The 23986-nt window shown below is 43.9% G+C and overlaps 1 protein-coding gene across 4 annotated transcripts in view; it reads left to right on the top strand.

Annotated features, from left to right (window-relative positions):
• zfhx3b (zinc finger homeobox 3b) overlaps positions 1-23986 on the top strand; it is a 161152-nt gene that overhangs the window by 134258 nt on the left and 2908 nt on the right. For 3 of the 4 annotated variants that reach the window (XM_017478035.3, XM_017478033.3, XM_017478034.3), the window contains exons 5-10: positions 94-201; positions 8588-8727; positions 9752-9952; positions 13884-14007; positions 14142-19631; positions 19824-23986. The exon at positions 19824-23986 is cut by the window's right edge and continues 2908 nt beyond it. In XM_017478035.3, the coding sequence (XP_017333524.2) occupies positions 94-201; positions 8588-8727; positions 9752-9952; positions 13884-14007; positions 14142-19631; positions 19824-21541 (7781 nt within the window). In that variant the 3' untranslated portion in view covers positions 21542-23986. The remainder of the gene's footprint in view (positions 1-93; positions 202-8587; positions 8728-9751; positions 9953-13883; positions 14008-14141; positions 19632-19823) is intronic. The other variant, XM_047157928.2, reaches the window with a different exon arrangement.

Genomic DNA, 23986 nt, shown 5'->3' with positions numbered 1-23986 from the left:
AAAAAAAAAAAAGACGCCGCCGTCCCTTTAAGTGCTTCCACCAATTCTGATGGGGTGGTGATTTACATATCCCGTCCTCTCCTCCCCCTTCAGGCGAGCTGAGTGAGGATGTGGAGGCTGCCAGCGAGACCACCACAGACCAGGAGGACCAAACCAAAGACAGAGAGTGTGGGGGGGAGAAGGAGCTCACCAAAGGGACAGGTAAGGCTTATCTTAACTGAGCCTGACACGGGGTTGGGGGTGGTGGGGGGTGTTTGGTCATATAACACGGGGATGAGGGGGGCGGGACACGTGTGTTTATTTCTCCAGAGTACTCAGAGTAACCATTTTTATCCCTGGCCTACATTCATTAACTAATTACACCTTTTACTACTTTTTTTTTTTCTTCTTCTTCTTCTTGCTTTTTTTTCTTCTTTTTTTTCGGAAGCTAGAAACGACTTTCCTCGAATCAGACTTAATTTAATAGCTTTTTCAGTTTTCACTCTGGAGGATTTTCTTTTATTTTTTTTTTTTTCTTTTTCCAGTTCATTGGAATTCCCTGATAAATTAGCCCGATCTGACGAAGTGACAAAAACCACGCTCGGTCTCCGTAGGGCTCGTGGGCGGTGCTTACAGCACTCGCCATGTGACTTCGCCTCACATATTTTGAAGAGGGCTCGTAGAGGAGGAGGAGGAGGAGGAGGGTGGTGATGGTGGTGGCAGGTGCAGGTGTCAGGTTGCATGGAGAGGTGTGTTAGGGGTAAAGGGGGGCAGGTCAGACTGTAAATCGGTATTTCTTTTTTTTTCTGTACGTGAGGCGGCGGAGCCGGAGGGAGGCCGGGGATTTGAGAAGGATTGTGCGGAGACGGCGTGCGGAGGTGGGAATGCGGTGTGTCGCTCCTAGTGCGCCGCTATGCTAGTGACGTGCGCTGACTGCCGTGACGGAGACGGCACAGTGGAACCGTGTGAGGTCACGTGTAGAGGTTCATAGCTTTAGTACGCGTCGTTCGTATCGTAAAGTAGTCGTAGCGTACCTTTAAGACGGGTTATTGCTCATTATTTGACATTTTCCTCAACACGGTGCTTTTATGTTTAATCGAAAGTAAATATTGTATCAAATAATAATAATACTACTGCTACTAATAATAAAAATTCTGTATCATTTTAATACTGTGGTTTTTGATATGTGTTAATATTAAATGAAAAATTCAGTATTGTTTTTTTTAATAATAGGCCACAATATTGACAAAATCAGCGGCGTGTATTGACGATACGTAGCTACGTCCGTAATGTTAGCCCGGTAGAGTACGGTGCTAGTCAGCAACGCAAGTTAAATCCTCTACGCGTGAAGTAGACGCGGGTAATGGCGGGTAGAATGGCGTTCTACGTGTATCCTACAGACTTTCATCCCCTGGCTCGTTCGTAATGAAAATTAGAAAAACGAAACAATCCGAACCGTTTGCACATGCTTCATATTTAATGCAGAGAAAGAAAAAAAAGAAAAAGAAAAAGTCCGAATAAATTTCTTTCGCCATGTTTGAAGCCAAATCTTTGTAAAACGTCTTTGATATTCCGACGTTTATTTTTTTTTAAATTTTTTTTATTTTTTGAATGAAATATTAAACGAGCCTGAGCTGTTTGCGCTGCTCCGAGCGAGTGGCGCCCTTCCCTTTGATGGGCAGAAGTAACGATATGCAAAAATAACGCGAAACGTAGAAAATAAAATTTAAAAAAAAGCGGCGTAAAAAGCATTCGAACGAGCCGCGCGATTAATAATTCAGTCGTACCTGCGGTGCTCTGGGAAGATGACTCTTCACATTAGGACCCCTGCGCTTGTTTCTGAAAGGCACGCAATTCGATACAAGAATATTCGATTCCTTCCCAGCCCCCACTCCCCCTCCCCCCCCCCCCCCCCCCCACTCCCCGTCAGTCGCTAATCACCAAATAAGTGTGTTTCCGTGTTTTCACCAGAGAACGACGTGCTTGCGTATGAAAAATTCACAGGCTTCCCGGCAGCTTATTAGAAACGCTTAGTTTAAAAATAGCACGAGCGTTACGAAGCCAGGTCTAGGGTGCTGTTTGATGTCTGAAGAAAGGTGGAAGGGGGAGGAAAAGCGAGCAGGGGAATGGAGGATGGAGGTGAGAAACCTGACGGCGTTGTGATCTCACATGCTTAATGCTTAATCAAAGTCGCCCCCCCCACCCCTTTCACTTAGTTTTTTCTATTTATATCCGACGACGATGGCGTATGACGAGCACCAACAGTTTAGTAAACTCTTGTTTTTGGACCGAGCCGCGCTATAGATGCTGCTAAGCTGTAATTTCCCGGCTGTGTTATTAAGTTCTGTGATTAACATCATTGAAGTTGCCTCTTGTCTCTGGAACCTGGCTGCTTTTGCAAATGACACTGGCTGTCAGATAGAGAGCATTAGTGCCCAAAAAAAAAACCCCCAGTAGCGTCTTCCTTTTTAAAGCTACCGTCAGTCTGATGGCTGTCTTTTTTTTTTTTTTTTTTTTTTTTCCTAACTGACAGTGCTGCTCACAATTCATTAAACGCATTTAGAAAGACACAAGAGAGCCTGCTCGCATGTGTTAAGCATGTCATGTGCTAAAAGACTGCGTTTGTTTGTCATCAAACACGCTGACGCTTTTTAAACGCGCTGACAGCAGGAGAGAAGAAGAGAGTTTGTAATTATTCGGCGTTAAAGGTGAGACATAAAGACACCGCTTTGGGGGTCGGGGGTGGGGGGGTTGGGGGAGAGATGTACAGGGATTTAAAGAGTGATGCAGTGATCTGATGGTGGGGATGTAATGAACTGCATTTATTTATTTATTTTATTTAACTGTACCACTTTTGAATTCTCGATTCTGATTGGCCAGACGGTGTTGATAGTAGTGAGTCAGTGCAGTGCAGCTGAAATGCAAGAACAGATCATCCACGATATGGTCGGAGTGGTCTCATACACGTGCTACGTTGAATGTAACTATAAAACGGATAAATAAAGTAGGACCGGGTCGTCGTTTATTAAGGAAAAAATAGTTTGTGGATGCGAATCGAATCGAAACCGAATCGCCGAATCAGCTTGGAGAATCGAATCATTTCCAGAGGGTGTAAAGATTATGATTCGGACCTTTCGAATGAGCCGCTGCAGCGGCCGTTATGATATATATATATATATATATATATATATATATATATATATATATATATATATATATATATATATATATATAAGGCCACAGCCTTATCACAAACATCGTCCTCACCTAAGCAGAGGCAGAATTGGTCGAATGGATGGATAGTGCTATGATAGGGACCTTTATTTATTTATTTATTTTATTCATTTGATAAAATACACCTAAACCGACGGAGGATGAGAGAGAGAGAGGGTGGGGGGGGGGGACGAGCGAACAGAAGCAACGAGGTGGGGCGGAGAAAGACGAGTGCGATTGTTAATATACTTAAGGGCTTGCAGGAGCTGCCACAATATGATTTGACGTGTTTAACATAAATATACAGGGAGAGCTGTGACTGAGGTGCTCTTTCTATAAGGGGGGTTAAAAAAAAAAAAAAAAAAAAAAAAAAAAAAAGGGAGGGAGAGAGGGAGGAGGAATGGAGATCCCGAGCAATTGAGGTTTATGAATAATTCCTTGCAAACCCCCCTCCCCAATCTCGTTTCATCGCATCGTCCCTGACTTTTAAATTACTGGAGCCGGAGCGAGGGAGGGGAAAAATAATTTTGCAGAGCAGGTCATCCGGATTGTGACACCGAACGCAGCAGCCAGCCGAATTGGTTCCATCTCTTTTCTCTTATATATTTACTCAGATGTATGAATGCAGGAGAGTGGATACACAAGGGAGTGTGTGTGTGTGTGTGTGTGTGTGTGTGTGTGTGCAAAAGAGAGAGAGAAAAAAAGGGGGGGTATACAGAGCAGGAGAAGGGCGAATACCCAGACACTGACTGTTTCCCTGATTACACTGGTGTACAGCAGCTCCCCCTGGACTCACGAGGTGGTTACTGCAGCCTCGTCTTTCTTTATCAAATGCATTTCATGCATGGCTCTGATGTCCATCACTAGGTTTTTATAGGAGCTATCGCGCGGACGTCGGTACATCATGTAGCGTTGAGTTATAATCGTCATAAATGTACCCGCTGTCAGAGTAGTCACTTGGCTATATTAATATTGCTTTTTAAATTGCTAATATAAAAAAGGAAACTGTCAGCATCGAAGGGAGATTTGTACGTGAAAGCGACTAACCGGACAAAAACGTGATTTTGCGTCGCGCCCGTGATGTTGGGGATAAAAATGACTTTAAAAACCGTGTATAAGGTTATATTTCTACGCATGCGTTGTGTTAAGTTAGCACGACGGTTAAAGAGTTGTGTTTGTGGGGTGCTCAATGACGTCTGAACAAAGAGCGTTTGAATTCGTATTGGGGGGGGGATAAGTACATACGCCCCCCGTGTAAAGCGTGACGTTCTATTCGATGGACGTGTTTTAACCGACGTTTTAAGGTCTGAAGAAAGAAGAGGTCGTTTAAGTATCTGTAATGAACAAACAGTGCCGAAAACGTGAGATACACACGCACAAATCGTAGGCCGAATCTCTGAGAAGAAGGAGGGGAAAAAAACACATTTTAGTTTTGCTAATGGATAAACTGGCCTGTGTGTGTGTGTGTGTGTGTGTGTGTGTGTGTGTGTGTGTGTGTGTGTGTGTGTGTTCAGACACGAGAAGATTAATAACATGTTTGATAATTAATATCTCCTTTTTAATTCCCCGGTTTTAAATTTGGCTTTGTAGCAGCCGTTGCCCGTAGGCCTACACGGCCGCTTCTTCTTTCACCGAGCGCTGTGGAGGTGGTCCTTTCATTTAGCGGCTTTTTTACGCCGAGGACGGGGCGCTCGATACGACGAGCCGCCGTACGAAGTTTCTTTCGCAATGAGGACTCGGTTTGTCTTTTTTTTTAATTATTATTATTATTATTTGAAATTAATTGATGCGGAGTAATTACCTGAGAAATATGAGGTGAAATGGAATATAGCCCTCGATCGCTCAGGGCACCGGAGCGGCCCGTAGATTAAAATGACGAGACGTGAGAAAAAGAGGGAGGGGCCATGGGGGCAGAGCAGAGCTGGGGTGATATCTTTTATTATTATTATTATTATTATTATTATTATTATTTTTCGGTGATATTGAAAGTGAACGACTGGCGACAGTGGGGAGTTTAACCCACTTTTCACCATCTGGGCTTAAATTATGAACGAAGCAAGAGCTGGACTTAAAGAGTGTAGGGATGTAGGTGAGGTTCGGAGGATGATTACTAGGTGGTGCGATCTATATCGAGCTCGGGCTGAAATGAGTGAAACCGGAGGGGTTGTATTTCCTGCTTTTCTTAGCCTACATTCCAAGGAAATGTCACGCGGTGTTCAGGCTCTTCCCTTGTTCTCCTGAGCGCTTGTATTTTCTACCATTAAAAAAAAAAAATCTATAGGATAGAGATGCTATGATCGTTTAATACGTAAGGAACAAAACACGCCGCGTCGTGTTGTTATAGAGAGATAACCAACAACGCCAGCGGTCACGTCGTCCCTCTCTTACCGCATCAAGTCGGCAAAAGAATTTTCCTTTTATTTATTAAGGAGTGACATGTCGCACTTTTTTTACGCTTTTATAGTTGCGAAACGTCGAAGCGATATACGTTAGTAAGGGTGACCGTTATCGCTTACGTTAGAGCAGCTACAGACAGTCATCAGCCTCTCGTTTTCTCTCTCTCTCTCTCGATGAAAAACACAGCTTGTCATGTCAGCAAGAAACCACAAAGCGTCGAGTTCAAGGAGCCTTTAATTCGGCGTTGGTGCGTCCTTTATTAAGCAGTCTCACACACGCTGGAAGCACAGTGCGCTCTTTTATTTGCTCCTGAGAACCTAGAACCCGGTGTCCCCTGTCAGCCCGTCCTGGCTGAGAAACGCAGTCCATCTCCAGGAGGTGAGAGAAGGTGCCAAAGTCCAATTCACTTACGGGACTCAGCAGCAGTCAGTTTACGGAAAAGGCCCATGAATTAATAATCACTTAATCGACTCTTGAGACTTTCGTTTTTACACTTGGCTTTCGCGCCGGAGCAGGAAAGTCCCTGCGTTGTTGTTGTTGTTGTTGTTGTTGTTGTTGTTGTTGTTGAGCAGAAGACGATACTTAGGAACATTTTGGTGAAGATGTGAAGACACCGGTTGTGATTTGCTCCAGGAATAAAACCATCAATATCCTGATTGTGATTGTGGTCATTCCATGAGCTTTTTTTTATTTGAACATCGCTGTATTTTTAGGGCTAAACGATGATGAATAAATATCTCTTGCCCACACATGAAGCTCTGAACATCACCCACACAAACACCTTTACTCCTGTGGGAGGACGAGAGAGACAGAGACCCTTCTGTTAAAAGCTTATGTTCTGGTCATGGTCTTTCTTGGTTAATGGATCTGACCTGCACAGCCGTGTTCTCTTGCCAAACCAACTGTGACACACACACACACACACACACACACACACACACACACACACACACACACGGAGCAAACGAACCAACAATCTTCTCTTTATTGCTGACATTTTTTGTCGCAGTCTTGCTCAATATCGCATCAGCGTTTCTTTTGTTTTGTTTTTTTTCTTTCCTTTTGTGTCTCTGTACAACAGAAAACACGACACAGTCGCTGGACTTTAGTCACGGTACAAGTATATTTCTTTTTTTTCTTTTCCCTTTTCTTTCTTTTAAACGAGCGATTGATCGGCTTTATGGAGTCCTGACGGGAGCTTTACGTGGCGTAAAGTAGTGCCATCCTTTTCACCCGGTGTAGTCTGAGAGACAAAACGAGTCGCGATTGGAAACCCGAAACACGGTTTCACGTCTGCGGACGTTCTCTAAAACCCGATTCGCCTGCTTTAAAAATAAAGAAAGGAATAAACGAAAAGCTGCGAATGGTATAAACACGCCACTAAAATCAGGAGGAAAATGTATGGTTGGCGCGCCCTTTTTTTTTCCTTTAATAATATGTAAAAAAAAAAAAAAAATAAGTAAATAAATAAATCACCTCACGCATTGAGCACAACTCCTTCGTGTTTTTACCCCCCCCCCCCCCCCTTCAGCGGCACATACGTTCATTTACTCTATATTTCCTGCTTTATAAACTGCTCCACGTGTCTCGAGGATTTCCAAAAAAAGCGTGGAGAGATAGCAGATTGTAGGTAAACGACATGGAACGAGGAAAGAGGCAGATAAACAGTGCATCAGTGCACCGCTGAGCTGACTCGTGTAGATCTTGCCGAGGCAAGGACAGTGCTATAGAGGAGTCCAGAGGTTAATGGCGGCGAATGGGAGGTTCCTTTGTTTAACATTTCCTTTTTTATATCGGTGGTTGTGTCTAATGGGATTCACAGTGACTCGACGCTAATAAGGGCACGCTGGATAGTGCACAGAGGCCAGTCGTTCCAAAGCAACGGGTCTTTACTGATCCCAGCACTCAGCTGCCCTTGGCCTTGATTGGACCTGACATTTTAATGTCTGCAGAAGGAGCATGGTCAGCTAGGCTTAACCTGACCCACCGTCCACCCCTCACTCACTCACACACACACACACACACACACACACACTCTCTCTTCCTCCTGCTCTCAATTTGCCCTGGACAAATCAGGCCAAATTTAACTCTTTATGGCCTCCTTAAGGGTCTGTTACTACTAAGAGTATCACGTTTCACACCGGATTCCTTTTCCGTCCGAGGCTCACGCACGTTGCCCTGTACCTTCCTAGCTCTCCTTGGATTTAGCATCTTTACAAGCGCCCGGCTTAACCCCCCGGGTATTTTTACTCGGCTCATCCGTGCCTCCGTGTTGTGCCCCTCCTGTTCTCTCATCTCTCTACCTCCTAGACCGCGTTAGCCGTTAGCTCGGCATTGAGCCTCTTGTTATTTGGCCTCGCTCTGCGGAGACGAAGAAGAGGAGACGGTTAATGGCTGCGCAGGTTGCGTTAAAAGGATTAGCCGATTTTAATGTTCTGCCAGCTAGCAGAGCACATTAGAGACTTCAGTGACGGGTTGTGGCTAGCACAATGAGGGATTCTCTTGAAGATGTCGAAGAGCTTTAAGAATCGCTTTAATATCGGCCATAGCTAGAATGCTGGACGCCGAATCAGGAGGGTTATATATCGGGTTAGATCAGACATGCTAGCATGAGACGTGAAAAGAGGGCTATCTAAATTATTAGAAGGCTAGTAACGGACACTCAGCAATCACCGTATACAGGTGTAGAAGAGTGAAGACAAACAGTACGGACACAAAGAGTGTGTTGCAGACTGAATAAGAGTCCTGGGATGAGCCCAGGACAGTCTTAACGATTACAGCAGCAGGTCACCTTGTTTTTGGGAAGTGCAGGTCTTTAATGTATGTCACAACCGCAGAACGTCTAGAACAAGCCATGCTATATCCATCAACATGGCTCGTACGGTTTGAAGGCATGTCTCGTTGTAAAAGTGCCCTCTTTATTCACTCATCATCATGTTATGCCCAGGTTTCAAGGTTCTCTTTTATAAATGCTTTGTTTTTGTGTGTGTCTGTGTAGCTGCAGGATCCAGCCTGTCAGAGAGGGATCAGACCGAGTCACCGGTTCCCTCCAAACGGCCTCCGTCAAGATCCGGGGCTTCAGAGAGCTCCCTCTCTTCCAAGCGTCCTCGGACGTCTGAGAAGAGCACCGAAGAGCAGGTGAGAGCGATGAATACGTCAACTACGTAGAGTTACGCTTCGATCCGAAAAGCGTCGACATCGGTCCACGTTAGGACAGACACGTGTACGTGAATCACAGAGATGGGCGTGTCTTCACGATGTACGTCGCACTTAAAAAAAAAAAAATTAAAAAAAAATAAATAGTCCACGCCTACGTCCTACGCCTCATTTTAATACGTCACGAAGCCGATTTGTTCCGAACACTCCGGAGAAGATCGTTAGTACGTCCATAAGGCGAACCCGTGCTAGAACCCTCGTCTCCTTTCAAACCTCGCTTACGTTCGCTTTCGGTTTCGGCGGGAGACGATGTGACGGAGAGCGAGTGAGAGAGCGTGTCTATATACCGAAGAGAAAGCACAAACTCTCACACAGGATATAACCTTTTAATCTTTATCAAAATCTTACAAGGAGTTATTTCTACCAGTCGCTTTGTAGCCAGATGGAATTTAGATGGAACCAGAAACCGTTTACGTCCGGTTTGTTCTCGCCTCTGCAAGACGATCGCGTCATGACATCATCATGTATGTGCTCGGTCTTTGTGTTAACTTTTACATGGTAGCCTGAAATGTCTTGCTGGCATTTTTCGTTTAAATACACATGAATAAATAAATAAATAAATAAGAAAGGTGCTTTTACAGTTACATGAGAGAACCCACCTCATGTTAAATATTTTCGGAGCTGTTATCATGCGACAGAGCAACTCGAGATATGTGCCGGAATGCAGGTGGACGCAATCCTAGAATTAAACTGCCCTTTTTGCATTATGCATGCTTGTCCTGAAGATTACTTTTCTCCCGTTTTTGCTGTTCTTGCATCGCTAATTGCGCAAAAGGTGGAAAATCAATATGATATTCGACAGATGAGAGGCCTTTGAAGTGTGTGCCAGGCCTCTGCCACGCTACAGTGCAGGGCTCACACGGACACACGCTGTGTGAAAGGATAATAATTCTCTCTCTCTCCTTCTCTCTCTCTCTCTCTCTCTCTCACTCTCTCTGTCTCTCAGATGTACCAGTGCCCCTACTGTAAGTTCACCAACACAGATCTGAACCGGCTGAGGATGCACGTGATGACCCAGCACTCGGTGCAGCCCATGCTGCGATGCCCGCTATGCCAGGACACGCTTAACAACAAGGTCCACCTGCAGTTCCACCTCACGCACCTCCACAGCGTGGCACCGGACTGCGTCGACAAGCTCATAGCCACCGTGAGTGCCCAGTTTCCTACAGAGAGGTTTTGCTTGGTTCTCTGTGTGCGTAGTTAATTACAACGAAAATGCATCGTTCGCTTTTCCCAGGATCGCGTTTGGATCGGATTTCAGGCTAAAATCTGAAATCCGATCCAAACGCAAGCCTGGGAAAAGTAAGCGATGCATTTTCGTATCCCTACGTTAAGCACGTACGCATATTATTAATACGTTAATCGTTAATAGGCTTTTTACGTTCGGCCACCAAGTGCCTGCGTCGTTCCTCATTTGTTTTACGGAAAACGTGTTAACGATATCAAATATTGTGATTTTGCGTCCCCTTAAAGCAAACCTCCGGCCTCAAACCCTTCCCAATATGTTTATACTGAAATATCTGTGACGTGTTTAGAGGGTCTGTTGGTTGTCGAGGTATTTCCGTTACTCCTACGAGAAGTTTGCTGATGTTGTATGCTAACGTCGTTAGCACAGTTACAGTGGTGATTAATATAATTTTTTTTTAAAAATTTACAATCTCAAGCAGAAGTGATAACAGTAAAGTTTCACTGTTAGCGCCTAAAAAAAAAACAAAAAAAGACTCACTTGACTCTTTCCCGTTCCCATTGATGTCATATTCAACATCATATTAATGAGAAATCCAGTGTAGAGTTCGTGGTGCAAATGCTAGACTCAGAGTCCCAGAATGCACTGGGACTCGGCTATGCGGAGACTCGGCTTGACTGGTTAGCGATCGTCAGGATTATAAGATAAACAATGGCGAAACACCATGTCCCTATCCTGAAGTACACTAGATTCACCACACTAGGGCAAATGTCACGGTATTAGTCTTTTGTAGGGCCTTTTGTTTTGTTTGTTTTTTAATTAAAACACCCAGAGTCCTGTATAGACTGGTATGAATGGGAAGAGCAGAGCACATGACCTCCTCCTTCTATCTCCTTTGTCTACCTGTTTTTTGTAAGGAAATCCGTGTGTTTAATTCACCAAGGCCCACTGTGGCGACGGCGTGAGGGGTTGAGCCCGGCCCTATGAGGCTGACTCACTGCCTCTTAACCCAGCCGCGCCTTAACAAACAGTGTCTCGTCTTCTTCCCGCTCATTGATGACATTTGGAAAGTGTTAATTGCGGCCTGCGGGCGTCCTGTTGACTCATTGCGAGTCAGGTTTGATAGAAAGAAAGGTCCGTGATCGGTTCGGGTTATCCTCTGCCCAAGCGGTTGTACCGACATGCCCATTGTTTTCATCAGTCGATATGCAGAGAAAGAAAATATCTGCCTTCTCATTCCTTCTCATTCACGGATCACGCTCGAGCCATTAAGAACAAGCAGATCATTAATATGGACAAATAATTGAATTGAACTCCCCCCTCCCCCCTCCCTTTTTTGTTCTAACCTGCCAGCACCTTCCTCTCTTCAGAAAGAAAAAAAAAACAAAAACAAGAGAGCATACGAGGGAAACATATATTATACATAACAACAAGCAGAATGCAGTTTGACAGAAAAATATTTATTTAAAAAAAAAAACAAAGAGAAAAAATACACCGTGAGAAGAACAGGAACATTTTAGATCGTGAAAGATTTTTCTCTTTTAAACCCAGAAACCATAGGGGGTACAAACTTTTGCACTCAAGCGTATGAATAGCCTTCTCAGAGCCAAACATACAAGGTATTTGCTTCTTATAAGTGTACAACTTTCACGCGGAGAACGGCGAACACCGTGACATTTGCATAAAGCTTATAAGATCTCTAGTCTTGAAAAGAATTTAAATAAATAAATAAATAAATACGGAAATTGCCACCCGCTCTGTAATCCACTCCTTCTTTAAGCAACTCACCTTCATCACCTGCTTGCATCCCATCGACTCTACAGCGGAGCGTTATTGCAGGGTTGATGGAGGATGCAGCGGTTCTATTTTTCCATATTTGTGGCGGAGAAATAATTATGTTTATATTTGTCTGCGGAGCCGAATTGCTCGCTCGCCGATCGCTCAAAGCAAGGGTGCCTCTGAATGCCGTTATACCGTCTCTACTCACCGGCCGGGAAACAAATGATGAACACGTTATTAGGGCCAGGTAGCAATATTTTTTTTTTTTTTCTTTTATAGAGATGATAATGCATCGGTCTCCCTACACGAGTGGCATGTTGTAAAAACACACTGGCGCAATACAATGCACATTAAATGCAGCACCCTTTTTTTTTTTTTACAAGTAGATGAAGAGTAAAGCTACTCCATCCCCTCATGTCAGACAGGCGCTCTTAATGAATTCGGAAATAGGTGACTCATTTCTTGCAGACAGTGCATAAAAATGCACGCAGGCTCTCTCTTTATTTGTCTGGTCTTCTCTCTCTCTCTCTCTCTCTCTCTAAATTCTAAATCCCTCCCTCTCTCTCTCTCTCTGTCTGTGTATCATTTTCTGTCTGTCTTAGATAGGGATAATGAAAATAATTGTGCTTCATTAATTCTCAGTCTGGCTCAGATGATAGCCATTTGGAACTGTGTTTTTTGCGAATTAGACAGTCCAAATTAAAAAATGACCTTGGGATACTGGCTGTGTTGGGCTATAGTGGCTTAATGAAGCACTTGTCTAGAAACAGTCCACTTTGTAATGTAAATCACTGCCGTGTTGTGCTTCGCAACGCTCCGTACTGGCCACATTAATTTACACTTTTCAGTTTCGGTAGAGAGTGTGGTTGAAAGAGATGTTTTGGTTTTTTTAAGTGAGAAATCGAATGTCTTTTCCAGCACGAATCTGCGTACACTAATCAGTTTTTAATGGATAGAGATGTCTTAACAGTTCCACTTAACCTCAAGACCAGTGAAGTAACTGCTGGAGGACCGTGTCCTTCACCATGCGCAGTCAGGTGCTCCTTGATGATTTATATTATAGAGAAGTTCGGGAGCACTTGGTATTCGCCGTGTGTCAATAAAACCTCCCTATGAACGTGTACGCATTAGTGGATTAAAAAAAAAAAAAAAAGACGACGACAGGCGAAACAGAAGGAAAGAATAGATTTTGAATATAATGATCGGGATGTTTTTTTTTCTTTTTTACGTAATCGGGTACGCGGGTACACACGGATGTGAAAGGGTGCGAGGTGCGAGTGGCGTGATGAAAAGAGAAAAGAAGATTGGGACACAAGGACATAAACACAGAACGATCGTAGGAATTAGACACGGAAGAGAGGCGAGCAGGAGGGGGGGAAGATGGGAAGGAATGAGGAATTGAAATGCTGCCCGGGTAGAGAGGCTGATTGTTCTGTTAATTGAAGGAAGGTGAAGCAGACAGTGCTCCATCTCCCAGCCCTTTTTCCAATCTCAGTCACTGATTGTTGTTAAATAGGAGCTGGTTAATGAGTGATTTTGATGAATTGTTATCTTTTTTCCCCTTCTGGAAGAGGGAGAGAGGAATAAAGGGGATATGAGAGGGGGGGAAAGAGGCATCGAGCTGCAACAGAAGCAGGGAAGCTGTTCGGAAGGACAGGGAATTTCTTTGTACTTCGTGCATCGAGCTTTTCACTGGAATGTGATACACTTTTATGAGGAGAAGGAATTATTTAATTAGGCTCCTAATAAGCTTTTCAGCTGGCCAAGGTAGACTTCTTGGCCCCATCACACTAATTGGCTGCAGCAGAACTTTCCCAGAGTTTGACAAACATCATCTGTGATCAAAGTGCAAATTCTTGGAATGGCAAATAAAGTAAGAACATTAATAACACGAGTACTTGTGTGGAAAGAAACCTTTCGTAGACAAAACCTTTATACGTGTGCGTGATTAATAAGTGATTAAAAAAAAAAAGAATCGGACAGTTTTTCTGAGATCCGGTGATCTATTCGGAAATGATCAAACGTTTGTTTAAGTTGTCCTGCATTCCATATCAGTGTCTGTTGAAAAGGATGTTTCATTAAAATGTGGCACACGGTGTGTTTTATTTTCCAGGTGGCAACATCAGAGGTACTGCCAGCAAGCATGTTCATACCAGTCCCCGGACCGGAGAAAGATTCTCAAAACACGCCCCAATCCTTGTCTAACTCGACCTCTGAACACACAAAGAAACAAACAGGTGTGAATGCTTGTTACCTTTTTTGAATACTACCTGAAAAAAATATTCAAACAGAATCGAATCATTTGTATTTACATGCACATAAAAAGCCCATCTTTTATATCACTAACGTTTATTATTGTGTCTGATTGTAGATGCTACAGATGTTGAAGTTGATAAAGGAATTACTCTGGTCTCAGAGATAATCGAATCTCGCAAATCACCTCTTGAAGATCAACATCCTGCAAGAGACGACACTACCGGTTTCCTCTGCTGGAAAAAGGGCTGTAATCAAGTATTCAAATCATCCAACGCTCTCCAGTTGCACTTCAACGAGGTCCATAACAAAAGGCCGCAACTCCCCGTCTCTGATCGCCATGTTTACAAGTACCGTTGCAACCAGTGCAGCTTGGCATTCAAGACAATTGAGAAATTGCAGTTGCATTCCCAATACCATGTCATCAGAGCAGCCACCATGTGTTGTCTCTGTCAGCGGAGTTTCAGGACGCTACAGGCCTTGAAAAAACATTTGGAGTCCAGTCACCTTGAACTGAGTGAAGCTGATATTCAGCAGCTCTATGGAGGCTTACTAATGAATGGAGACCTTATGGTTATTGGTGACCCTTCACTTGGAGAGGACCAGGGAGGTCTCATGGAAGACGAGAAAGAAGGAGAAGACAGTGATCCTGAGGAGAAACAGAGTCCAACTGGCAGTGATTCTGGATCATTACAAGAGGATTCTGGATCTGAGCCCAAGCGAGCATTGCCATTTAGGAAAGGTCCCAATTTCACCATGGAGAAATTCTTAGACCCTTCTCGTCCTTTTAAGTGTACGGTCTGCAAAGAGTCTTTTACCCAGAAGAATATTCTTCTGGTACATTATAACTCTGTTTCACACTTGCATAAGGTCAAACGGGCTCTGCAGGAATCCACTACAGGCCAACCAGAACCAACCAGCAGTCCTGATAATAAGCCCTTCAAATGCAGCACTTGCAATGTCGCATACAGTCAGAGCTCTACACTGGAGATTCATATGCGCTCTGTCCTGCACCAGACCAAAGCCAGGGCAGCCAAACTTGAAGCAGCAGGTGGAGGTTCCAGTTCTGTCAGCAGTGGCGGTTTAAGTGGAGGCACTTCAAATAGCACTTCTACTCCCAGCCCTATCCCATCAACTAACTCAACAAGCAGCTCGAGCAACAACAGCTGCTCTCCAGCAGGGGTTCAGACAGCACAGAGCATCCTGGGTGGAAACCAACTGAGTCAGTCTCAGAACCTTGAGACCATGTCTAACTCAACTTCTCATCCTCCTCCTTCTGAGAACCATGAGGTGAAAAAAAAGAAATTTGCAGACATGCTGTCCTCAAGAAGTCACCAGCAGCTCCAACAGCAACAGCAGCAGTTGGCACAGGCTCAAGCGCAAGCCCAGGCCCAACTTCAGCAAGAGCTCCAACAGCAAGCTGCCCTCATTCAGTCCCAGCTGTTCAACCCACTACTCCAGCACTTCCCGATGACAGCAGATGCTCTTTTGCCCCTTCAGCAGCAACAGCTTCTGTTTCCTTTCTATATTCCTGGGGCAGAATTCCAGCTGAATCCAGAAATGAACTTGAACAGTTCTTCACTGAACCTAAGTGGCTCTGCTGCCTCGCTGTTGGAGGAGCAAAAGAACCAGGCCCAGCAGGCCCAACAGAGCTGCCTACAACAGCAACTAATGCACCATCACCTTCAGCAACAGCACCAAGCCCATTCCCACTCCCAGGCATCAAGTCAAATGGCTTTACTTCAGCAGAGTGCATCTCTCTCACACCCTGTAGAAAAAAAACCAAAGTCACTTGTTCCTCATAGTGAGAAGGACAGAGATCTGCCAAAGGATAAAGAAATGAATGATAAAACAGAGGATCATGCTCCAAAGGATATCCTAGACAATTTAAAGTCCAAAGAAAAGAAAGACATACCACAGCCTATAGCAAATTTGAATCAGGACAATGGATTCCTTCCACCGAGGATTGCATCAGATGCTCGTGGTAATGCCACCAAAGTGCTACTGGAGAATTTTGGATTTGAATTGGTGATTCAATACAATGAGAACAAACAGAAAGCTCAGAGAAAGCCCACGGGATCTGTGTCTGGATCAACTGCACCAGGTGGTATCACTAGAGTTGTGGACCCTGTTGAGGGACTGGAGAAATTGGAATGTGAGGCCTGCGGAAAGCTCTTTTCCAACATATTAATACTAAAAAGTCACCAGGAGCATATCCATCAGGCGTTCTTCCCATTTAGATCACTAGAAAGGTTTGCTAAGGAGTACAGAGAACAATATGACAAGCTATACCCACTAAGACCACAAACACCTGAGGCAGCTCCTCCCCCACCACCACCACCTCCTCCCCCGCCACCACCACCTCCTCCTCAGAGGGTACCAACACCAAATATTCCTGTCTCTGCCCCTGCACTCACGCCACCAACTGCTTCAACCCCACAGCCCCCGGGTCCACTACCTCAGATTCAGATGCCAATGGATCTTCCTTTATTCTCTCCGCTCATGATGCAGCCAATGTCCCTCCAGTCATTACCCTCTCAAATTCCTGCGCAGTTACAAGCTGTTGAGCCTGGTCTAGCCACTGATCTTGCACAACTGTACCAGCAGCAGCTCACACCTGCTATGCTGCAGCAGCAGCAGAACAAGAGGCCCCGTACCCGTATAACGGATGACCAGCTAAGGGTTCTAAGGCAGTACTTTGACATAAACAATTCACCAAATGAAGAACAAATAAAAGAAATGGCAGACAAGTCAGGACTTCCACAGAAAGTCATTAAGCACTGGTTTCGGAATACTCTCTTCAAAGAGCGACAGCGCAACAAAGACTCACCCTACAATTTCAACAATCCCCCTATAACTACTTTGGAGGAGGTCAAAATTGACTCTAAACCACCTTCACCTGAACCCCAAAAACCAGAGTCCTATGGCAGTAAGAGGTCCTCAAGGACACGGTTCACAGACTACCAGCTTCGAGTACTGCAGGATTTCTTTGATGCTAATGCATACCCTAAAGATGATGAATTTGAACAGCTGTCCAATCTTTTGAGCCTACCAACTAGAGTCATTGTTGTTTGGTTCCAGAATGCCAGGCAAAAAGCACGTAAAAATTATGAGAACCAGGGAGATGGAGCAAAAGAGGGTGAGCGGCGTGAGCTGTCCAATGACCGATACATTCGCACTACTAACTTGAACTATCAGTGCAAGAAGTGCAGTCTGGTCTTCCAGCGGATATTTGATCTCATTAAACATCAGAAGAAGCTTTGCTACAAAGATGAGGATGAGGAAGGGCAATATGACAGTCAAAATGAAGACTCTGTTGATCTCTCACATGAATACTTTTTATCTTCTGGCTCATCAGTTCACACGCCAATGTCATCATCCTCAAGCCTCTGCCCTCTTCCAACTTCATCCACATCATTCTCTCATATAACGTCATCCGAGAAGGTGGAATCTACATCCACAAATACATCAAACACTTTTGATGACAAATCCAAAAACTCTGCAGAACCATCTCTGGGTCTAAGAGAGCAGTCATCTTTGAAACAGGAAAGCAGTCAACCTGCTGAGATTCCGCAACAAAAACCGCCACGAGAGGAAAAGGTTCAAGTCACCCCAAAGAACACAAAACTTTCATCACCTTCCCTCTCTCAACAGCAACAACATAGTGCTGCTTCAGCCTCTGCCTCCCATACCAGCCAAACACCCTCCCAAAGTTCTCTCATGGCTCTCAATACCCATTTAGCCTCACAGCAGCAGCTGGCCCAGCAAATGATTCCCTACCAGTGTGAGCAGTGTAAACTTGCTTTCCCCTCATTTGAGCACTGGCAAGAACACCAGCAGCTTCACTTCTTGAGCGTTCAGAACCAATTTATTCATCCCCAGTTCTTGGACCGTCCAATGGACATGCCTTTTATGTTATTTGACCCCAGCAATCCTTTGCTGGCTAGCCAGCTCCTTGCTGGAGCCTTGCCACAAATACCAAGCAGCTCTGCCACCTCTCCATCAACACCTACATCCACCATGAACTCCCTAAAGAGGAAGCTAGAGGAAAAAGCAGGCACTAGTCCAGGGGAAAATGATAGTACCAACAGTGGGGAAGAACCACAAAGAGACAAACGTCTCCGAACCACTATTACACCAGAGCAGCTTGAGATCCTGTACCAGAAATATTTATTAGACTCTAACCCCACCCGAAAGATGCTTGACCATATTGCTCATGAGGTTGGGCTCAAGAAACGGGTGGTGCAAGTGTGGTTCCAAAACACTAGGGCAAGGGAAAGAAAAGGACAGTTCCGGGCTGTTGGGCCAGCTCAAGCCCATCGCCGTTGCCCCTTTTGTCGCGCCCTTTTTAAAGCTAAAACTGCCCTAGAAGCCCACATCCGTTCACGCCACTGGCATGAGGCAAAGCGAGCTGGTTACAACATAACACTTACTGGTTTGCTATCTGAGCAAGATGGCATGCACTTGAAGATGGATCCTCAGGATATTGCTAACTTCTCTCATATTGGTTCTTCTAATAATGATGGCCATTGCTCATCTCTGTCACCTGTGAGTAAAACCATGGACTTGTCTCCCAGGGCACTTTTAAGTCCAACATCGATTAAGGTTGAGGGAATGGAGGAGTTTGAAAGCCCAACCATGTCATCAGTAAATATTAGTTTTGATCAGAACAAACTTGATAATGATGATTGTTCTTCTGTGAACACTGCAATTACTGACACCACTACGGGTGACGAGGCGAATGCAGACAATGACAATGCTGATATGAAGCACAGCCACAACAGTGGAGATTTCTTGTCCAAGACTGGAGGATCCGTCCCATCGCTTGAGAATGATGACCAGATGTCTTCAGGACTAGTGAGTCCTGCAACAAGTTATTATGCAAAAGACTTTGAAAATGAAAACATGGTGGATTACAGTGAAACATCTAGTCTGGCTGACCCCTGTTCACCAAGCCCTGGGGCATCTGGAAGTAGGAGTATTGACAGTGGAGATAGACCAGGCCAAAAGCGCTTCCGAACTCAGATGACTAACCTCCAGCTGAAAGTCCTTAAGTCCTGCTTCAGTGATTATAGGACTCCTACAATGTTGGAGTGTGAGGTACTCGGCAATGATATTGGACTGCCGAAAAGAGTCGTACAGGTCTGGTTCCAGAATGCTCGTGCTAAAGAAAAGAAAGCTAAACTCAGTATGGCTAAGCACTTTGGAATCAACCAGACGTCTTATGAGGGACCTAAGACAGAGTGCACCTTGTGTGGTGTAAAATACAGTGCACGTCTCTCAGTGCGGGACCACATCTTCTCCCAGCAACACATCTCCAAGGTGAAGGAGACTATTGGAAGCCAGCTTGACAAAGAGAAAGAGTACTTTGACCCAGCCACTGTTCGTCAGCTAATGGCCCAGCAAGAGATGGACCGCATCAAGAAAGCCAATGAGGTTCTTGGTCTGGCACAACAACAAGCCATGCAGCAACAGGGGATGTTTGACAGTCCAGCCTTGCAAGCCCTAAACCTGCAGTCAGCCTATTCAAATCTGCAAGGAATACCCCCGGTTCTCCTGCCAGGGGTTGGAAGCCCTTCCCTTCCAGGTTTTAACTCAACCAACTCAGGTATGTCATTAGTAGCCTTCAAAATGTCAGACACACCATATGTATATTATATATATTTACTTATCTGATAACTAGTTTTGCAATGTATCCTTTTTTTGTATACTGTGAAATTGATTAAATTGGTTAATTTTCTACTGTTGATGCATAGATGATTGTATTAATTCACTTTCCTTCTATGTTGTTTTCTTTTAGCTTTAACCCCTCCAAAACCTCCAAACATACTAAACATGTCCGGTGCCAGTGTACCTTCACCCAGTCTCCCCACATCTGGTTTACCCAACAAGATCCCTTCTTCTTCCTCCTTGGCCTCACCCAGCCCAGCTCAGGCCAGCACTTCTGTTGCCCACTCAACTACTACTACTACACCCACATCAAACTCCCTGACCACCCAACTAGGCCACCGGGCTGATCCTCTCAAAGAGCGTGAAACTGAGAAAGCCAGGGAGAAAGAAAAGCCCAAAGAGAAAGTCGAGAAGCCCTCCACACCATCCTCAACTGCGGGTACTCCTGCTCCCTCCACTTCTGCTGCCAGTGCCAAGAAAGAAAAACCAGAAACAGCTGTTCCAGCCACTTCAATGCCAACTCCTGGCATGGAATACGTGGTTGATCCAGCTCAGCTTCAAGCTCTGCAGGCTGCTTTAGCATCAGACCCAACAGCACTGCTTACCAGCCAGTTCCTGCCCTATTTTATGCCAGGTTTCTCTCCATATTATGCCCCTCAGATTCCAGGAGCTCTTCAAGGTGGATACCTTCAGCCTATGTATGGTATGGAAAGTCTTTTCCCCTACAACCCAGCTTTATCACAAGCCCTGATGGGGTTATCACCAGGATCACTGCTCCAGCATTACCAGCAATATCAACAGAGCCTGCAGGAAGCACTTCAGCAGCAGCAGCGACAGCTTCAGCAAATCCAGCAACCGAAAGCAAGCCAAACCCAAGCTTCTTCTCAGCCTTCGGTGGACCGCAAAGATTCTGCCAAAGATCCAGTAAAAACAGAGGAGAAGAAAGGCACTCTCGCAGTTGATACCTCTTCACATAATAACTTACCCCCTGAGCAGCATGAAGTGGATGGTAAAGGTGCAGACCCGCTTCTTGACCAATACATTGTCCCCAAAGTTCAGTATAGGCTGGCGTGCCGCAAGTGTCAAACTGTTTTCAGCAAGGAGGAAGCAGCTATCAGCCACCTGAAGTCGATCTGCTTTTTTGGTCAGTCTGTGGCAAACCTGCAAGAGATGTTGCTTCGAGTCCCCAGTAGTGGCAGTACAGCTGAGTGTAGCCTCTATGACTGCCTGGCTTGTAATGTCACTCTGGATGGGGACAAAGCACTCAGTCAACACCTGGATTCATCCTTGCACAAACACAGAACAATCACGCGATCAGCCAGAAATGCCAAAGAGCACGCTACTAGTTTATTACCTCACTCTTCAGCCTGCTTCCCCAATCCTAACACCGCATCTACCTCGCAGTCTGTCACCCACCCAAACAACACCGCAACATCTCCCCCGCCAACGACGTCAAACACCACGCCATCCTCGTCTGTGTCTGCATCCTCATGCTCCTCTGCCACAGCTGCCACACTTAACACCACATCTGCCAGCAAACCCTGGCCCCAGGCCCCTTTCTCTAAAGCTTTAGCTGGAAAGTCCAATGCCACTCCTTCGACATCTTCCTCTTTTCCTCCAGTATCCTCACCTTCAACGGTTACCTCAAGTTCATTGAGCACCTCAGGGGTTCAGACCTCGATACCAACAGACGTCTTTACCGACGAATCTGACTCTGACAGCAGTCAGAAATCAGCAGACAGGCTGGGCAGGTTGGCAGAGGAGCCACAGCAGCCCAGCTGTCTCAAAGACAGTGATAGTTGTAGTAGTAATATGGCTAGTGTAGGAACAGACTCCATCAGACTGTAAAAGAGCTTTCAACGATGGACAATATTTTAAAAAACAAAAAACAAAAAAACAAATAAAACACAAAAGCTAAAAAAAGCAGCAATGTTTAAAATATGTTTAAAAGTATACGAACCAATTTCAGAAGAAGAAAAAAAAAGATGTGTAAAGACTAACTGCAATTCCAAAGCTTGTAACCAAAAATTTAAATGTTAGTGGATTGTTTTCCCATATGAACATGCTGGTTTTAATTTGTTTCAACTTAAGTATATAGCTATATGTACACACACATATACATGAAATTAATAAAGAGGAACACTGCAGTTAACGTGGATAATGCTAAGGGAATGCTGCATTGCAAAGGACTGCCTCAAAACCACACAAATCAGATGGGCCCCAGATTCTGTCGATACAAAGAACGAGATAACGATGCACACCTTGTTTGCATAGGTACGTCCACCTAATAGCACAGTCACACAAAGCCAGTATGTACTGTATGGGAGAATAGTCTTACCGTTTTCTTGCTATCTAAGCATTCAAATACCAATGGCTTGCTAATGAAAAAAGAATGATGTAATGTCTATTTTATTCTCAGGTCAACAGCTCACAACCTTTTTTATGTTACATTATTTTATTCATTTCGTTCCTGACAAATGAGAAAACATTTCTGTTTTTTGTATTGCTTTTAATAGAAATTCTTTCGGAGGTGATACGAACTAAGACAGAGCTTTCTGGGAATCCAAATGGGTAGCATAAACTGCTCAAAATTCTGTTAAAAGGGTTATAAAACTCTCCCACCGTACCCAAACAAGAAACGCAGTGAGGGATTGTTTTTTTTGTTTTGTTTTGTTTTTTTAATTTTTTTTTTTTAAGAAAAAGAAAAAAACCTGTATTTATGATTGATATAAACATTTTTCGTGTTAAGTAGATTGTTGCATTGGAAATAAATTTAAACAGTATGGTAGATTGAATAATCTTTGTGTACATTTAGCTTTTGTATTGTCCAACCTTAAAGCGCTTCATTTGATGTTGTCTTGGTCATTCCAATAGACTAGATTAAGGAGCAGGAACTGATCTGTACTTTATTTCAGTATAGTCAAATCCGCATCTTGGATTTTGTTCACCCAAACTGCCACCAACAGACTCGGCAGAATCCCTTTGTTTTCATGAAGGGTTTCTTTCCTTTGACGGTTGGTGTAGCACCTGACCAAAAAAAGGAAAAGAGATCTGTTTGAAAATTATTATTCACTTATTTTTGTGTTACCTATTGTGCACTTACAAACGTCTCGACTTACTTTATCTCTATCTTTTTTTGTGTGTGTGTATGTGTGTATGTGAGTGAGTGTGTGTGTGTGTGTGTGTGTTACTCTCTCCTTCCTTTTTTTTTTGTTCCACTGCATTTTGTAGGTTCGGAGATCTTTCTCCTTCGGCACTACAAAGCAGACGTGTATTTTATGCAGTGTGGCTGCAGTCTGTTACAGGCTTCAATTCTTTTTTTTTATTATTATTTCTTCTTTTCCTTTTTTTTTTTTTTTTTTTGGGGTTGTTGTTGTCGTCATACAAGAAAAAGAATAATAATAATTCTCACGCTTTAAAACGAAAAGAAAATCCAAAGACTAAACACTTTCACCATTGGTGCATAAAGATGAGAAAAGAGGCTTCTTTATACTTGAGAATTTGTTGCAGTTTTTAAGAAAAGAAAACAAAGTTTTAAAATAAAAGGCGTACGCATCAGAGTCGCCGTGTCGGCTTGTCTGCAAGCAGACAGGTGGCTTTTTTACGTAGAAAAATACCAAGAATACCAAAAACCAAAAAAGGACATTCGTCCTTGCGTTGTGGAGTAGCACCATTACAGAGCCATTGCAGTTTGTAAGATAGAAGTGGAGAATCTCTTTGTTTAACTCTTCTTGTCAAACGAGATCCTTTTTGTTTTTGTGTTTTGTTTGTTTGGGTTTTTTTTTTTTTTTTTTTTAAGAAAATGTATAAGGTCTGGTCTCTGAGGACATACGTTTGCTGCTAATGTAGATTTTGAAAAAGAAGAATACCTAGATGCATGCTCATTTTACTTCTTGGCTAAGCTTTAAAAAAAAAAAAAAGGAAAAAAAAAAAAACAAAGAAAAACAAAAACAACCAAGAAAACCATTTCCCTGCCTCTGCGACATTTTTTCTTCTTGTTGCAAAAACGGAACTTTGAAGACTGTGAATATATGTTCCAAAGGACATTTTGGCTTTATTGTTTTCTTTCCTTCCTTCTTTCTTTCGTTCTTTCTTTCTTTCTTTCTTTCTTTCTTTCTTTTTTTTTTTAACAGACCAATGTCAAAAAGCCAATGATCTGTTATGTTTGTAAAGAACAGTGCATTCCAAATAGAGCATTTGATTTCTGAAGAAATGACAGCATCTTTATATTGAATTTGAGTACAAGTCTATTTTCTCCCACGTTAAAAATAAATGACTGTAATTCCGCCATCA

This window comes from Ictalurus punctatus, chromosome 10 (genome assembly GCF_001660625.3).
Source record: "Ictalurus punctatus breed USDA103 chromosome 10, Coco_2.0, whole genome shotgun sequence".
NCBI lineage: Eukaryota > Metazoa > Chordata > Actinopteri > Siluriformes > Ictaluridae > Ictalurus > Ictalurus punctatus.
Note: the sequence above shows the minus strand (reverse complement) of the source record. Positions and strands in the feature narration are given on the sequence as shown.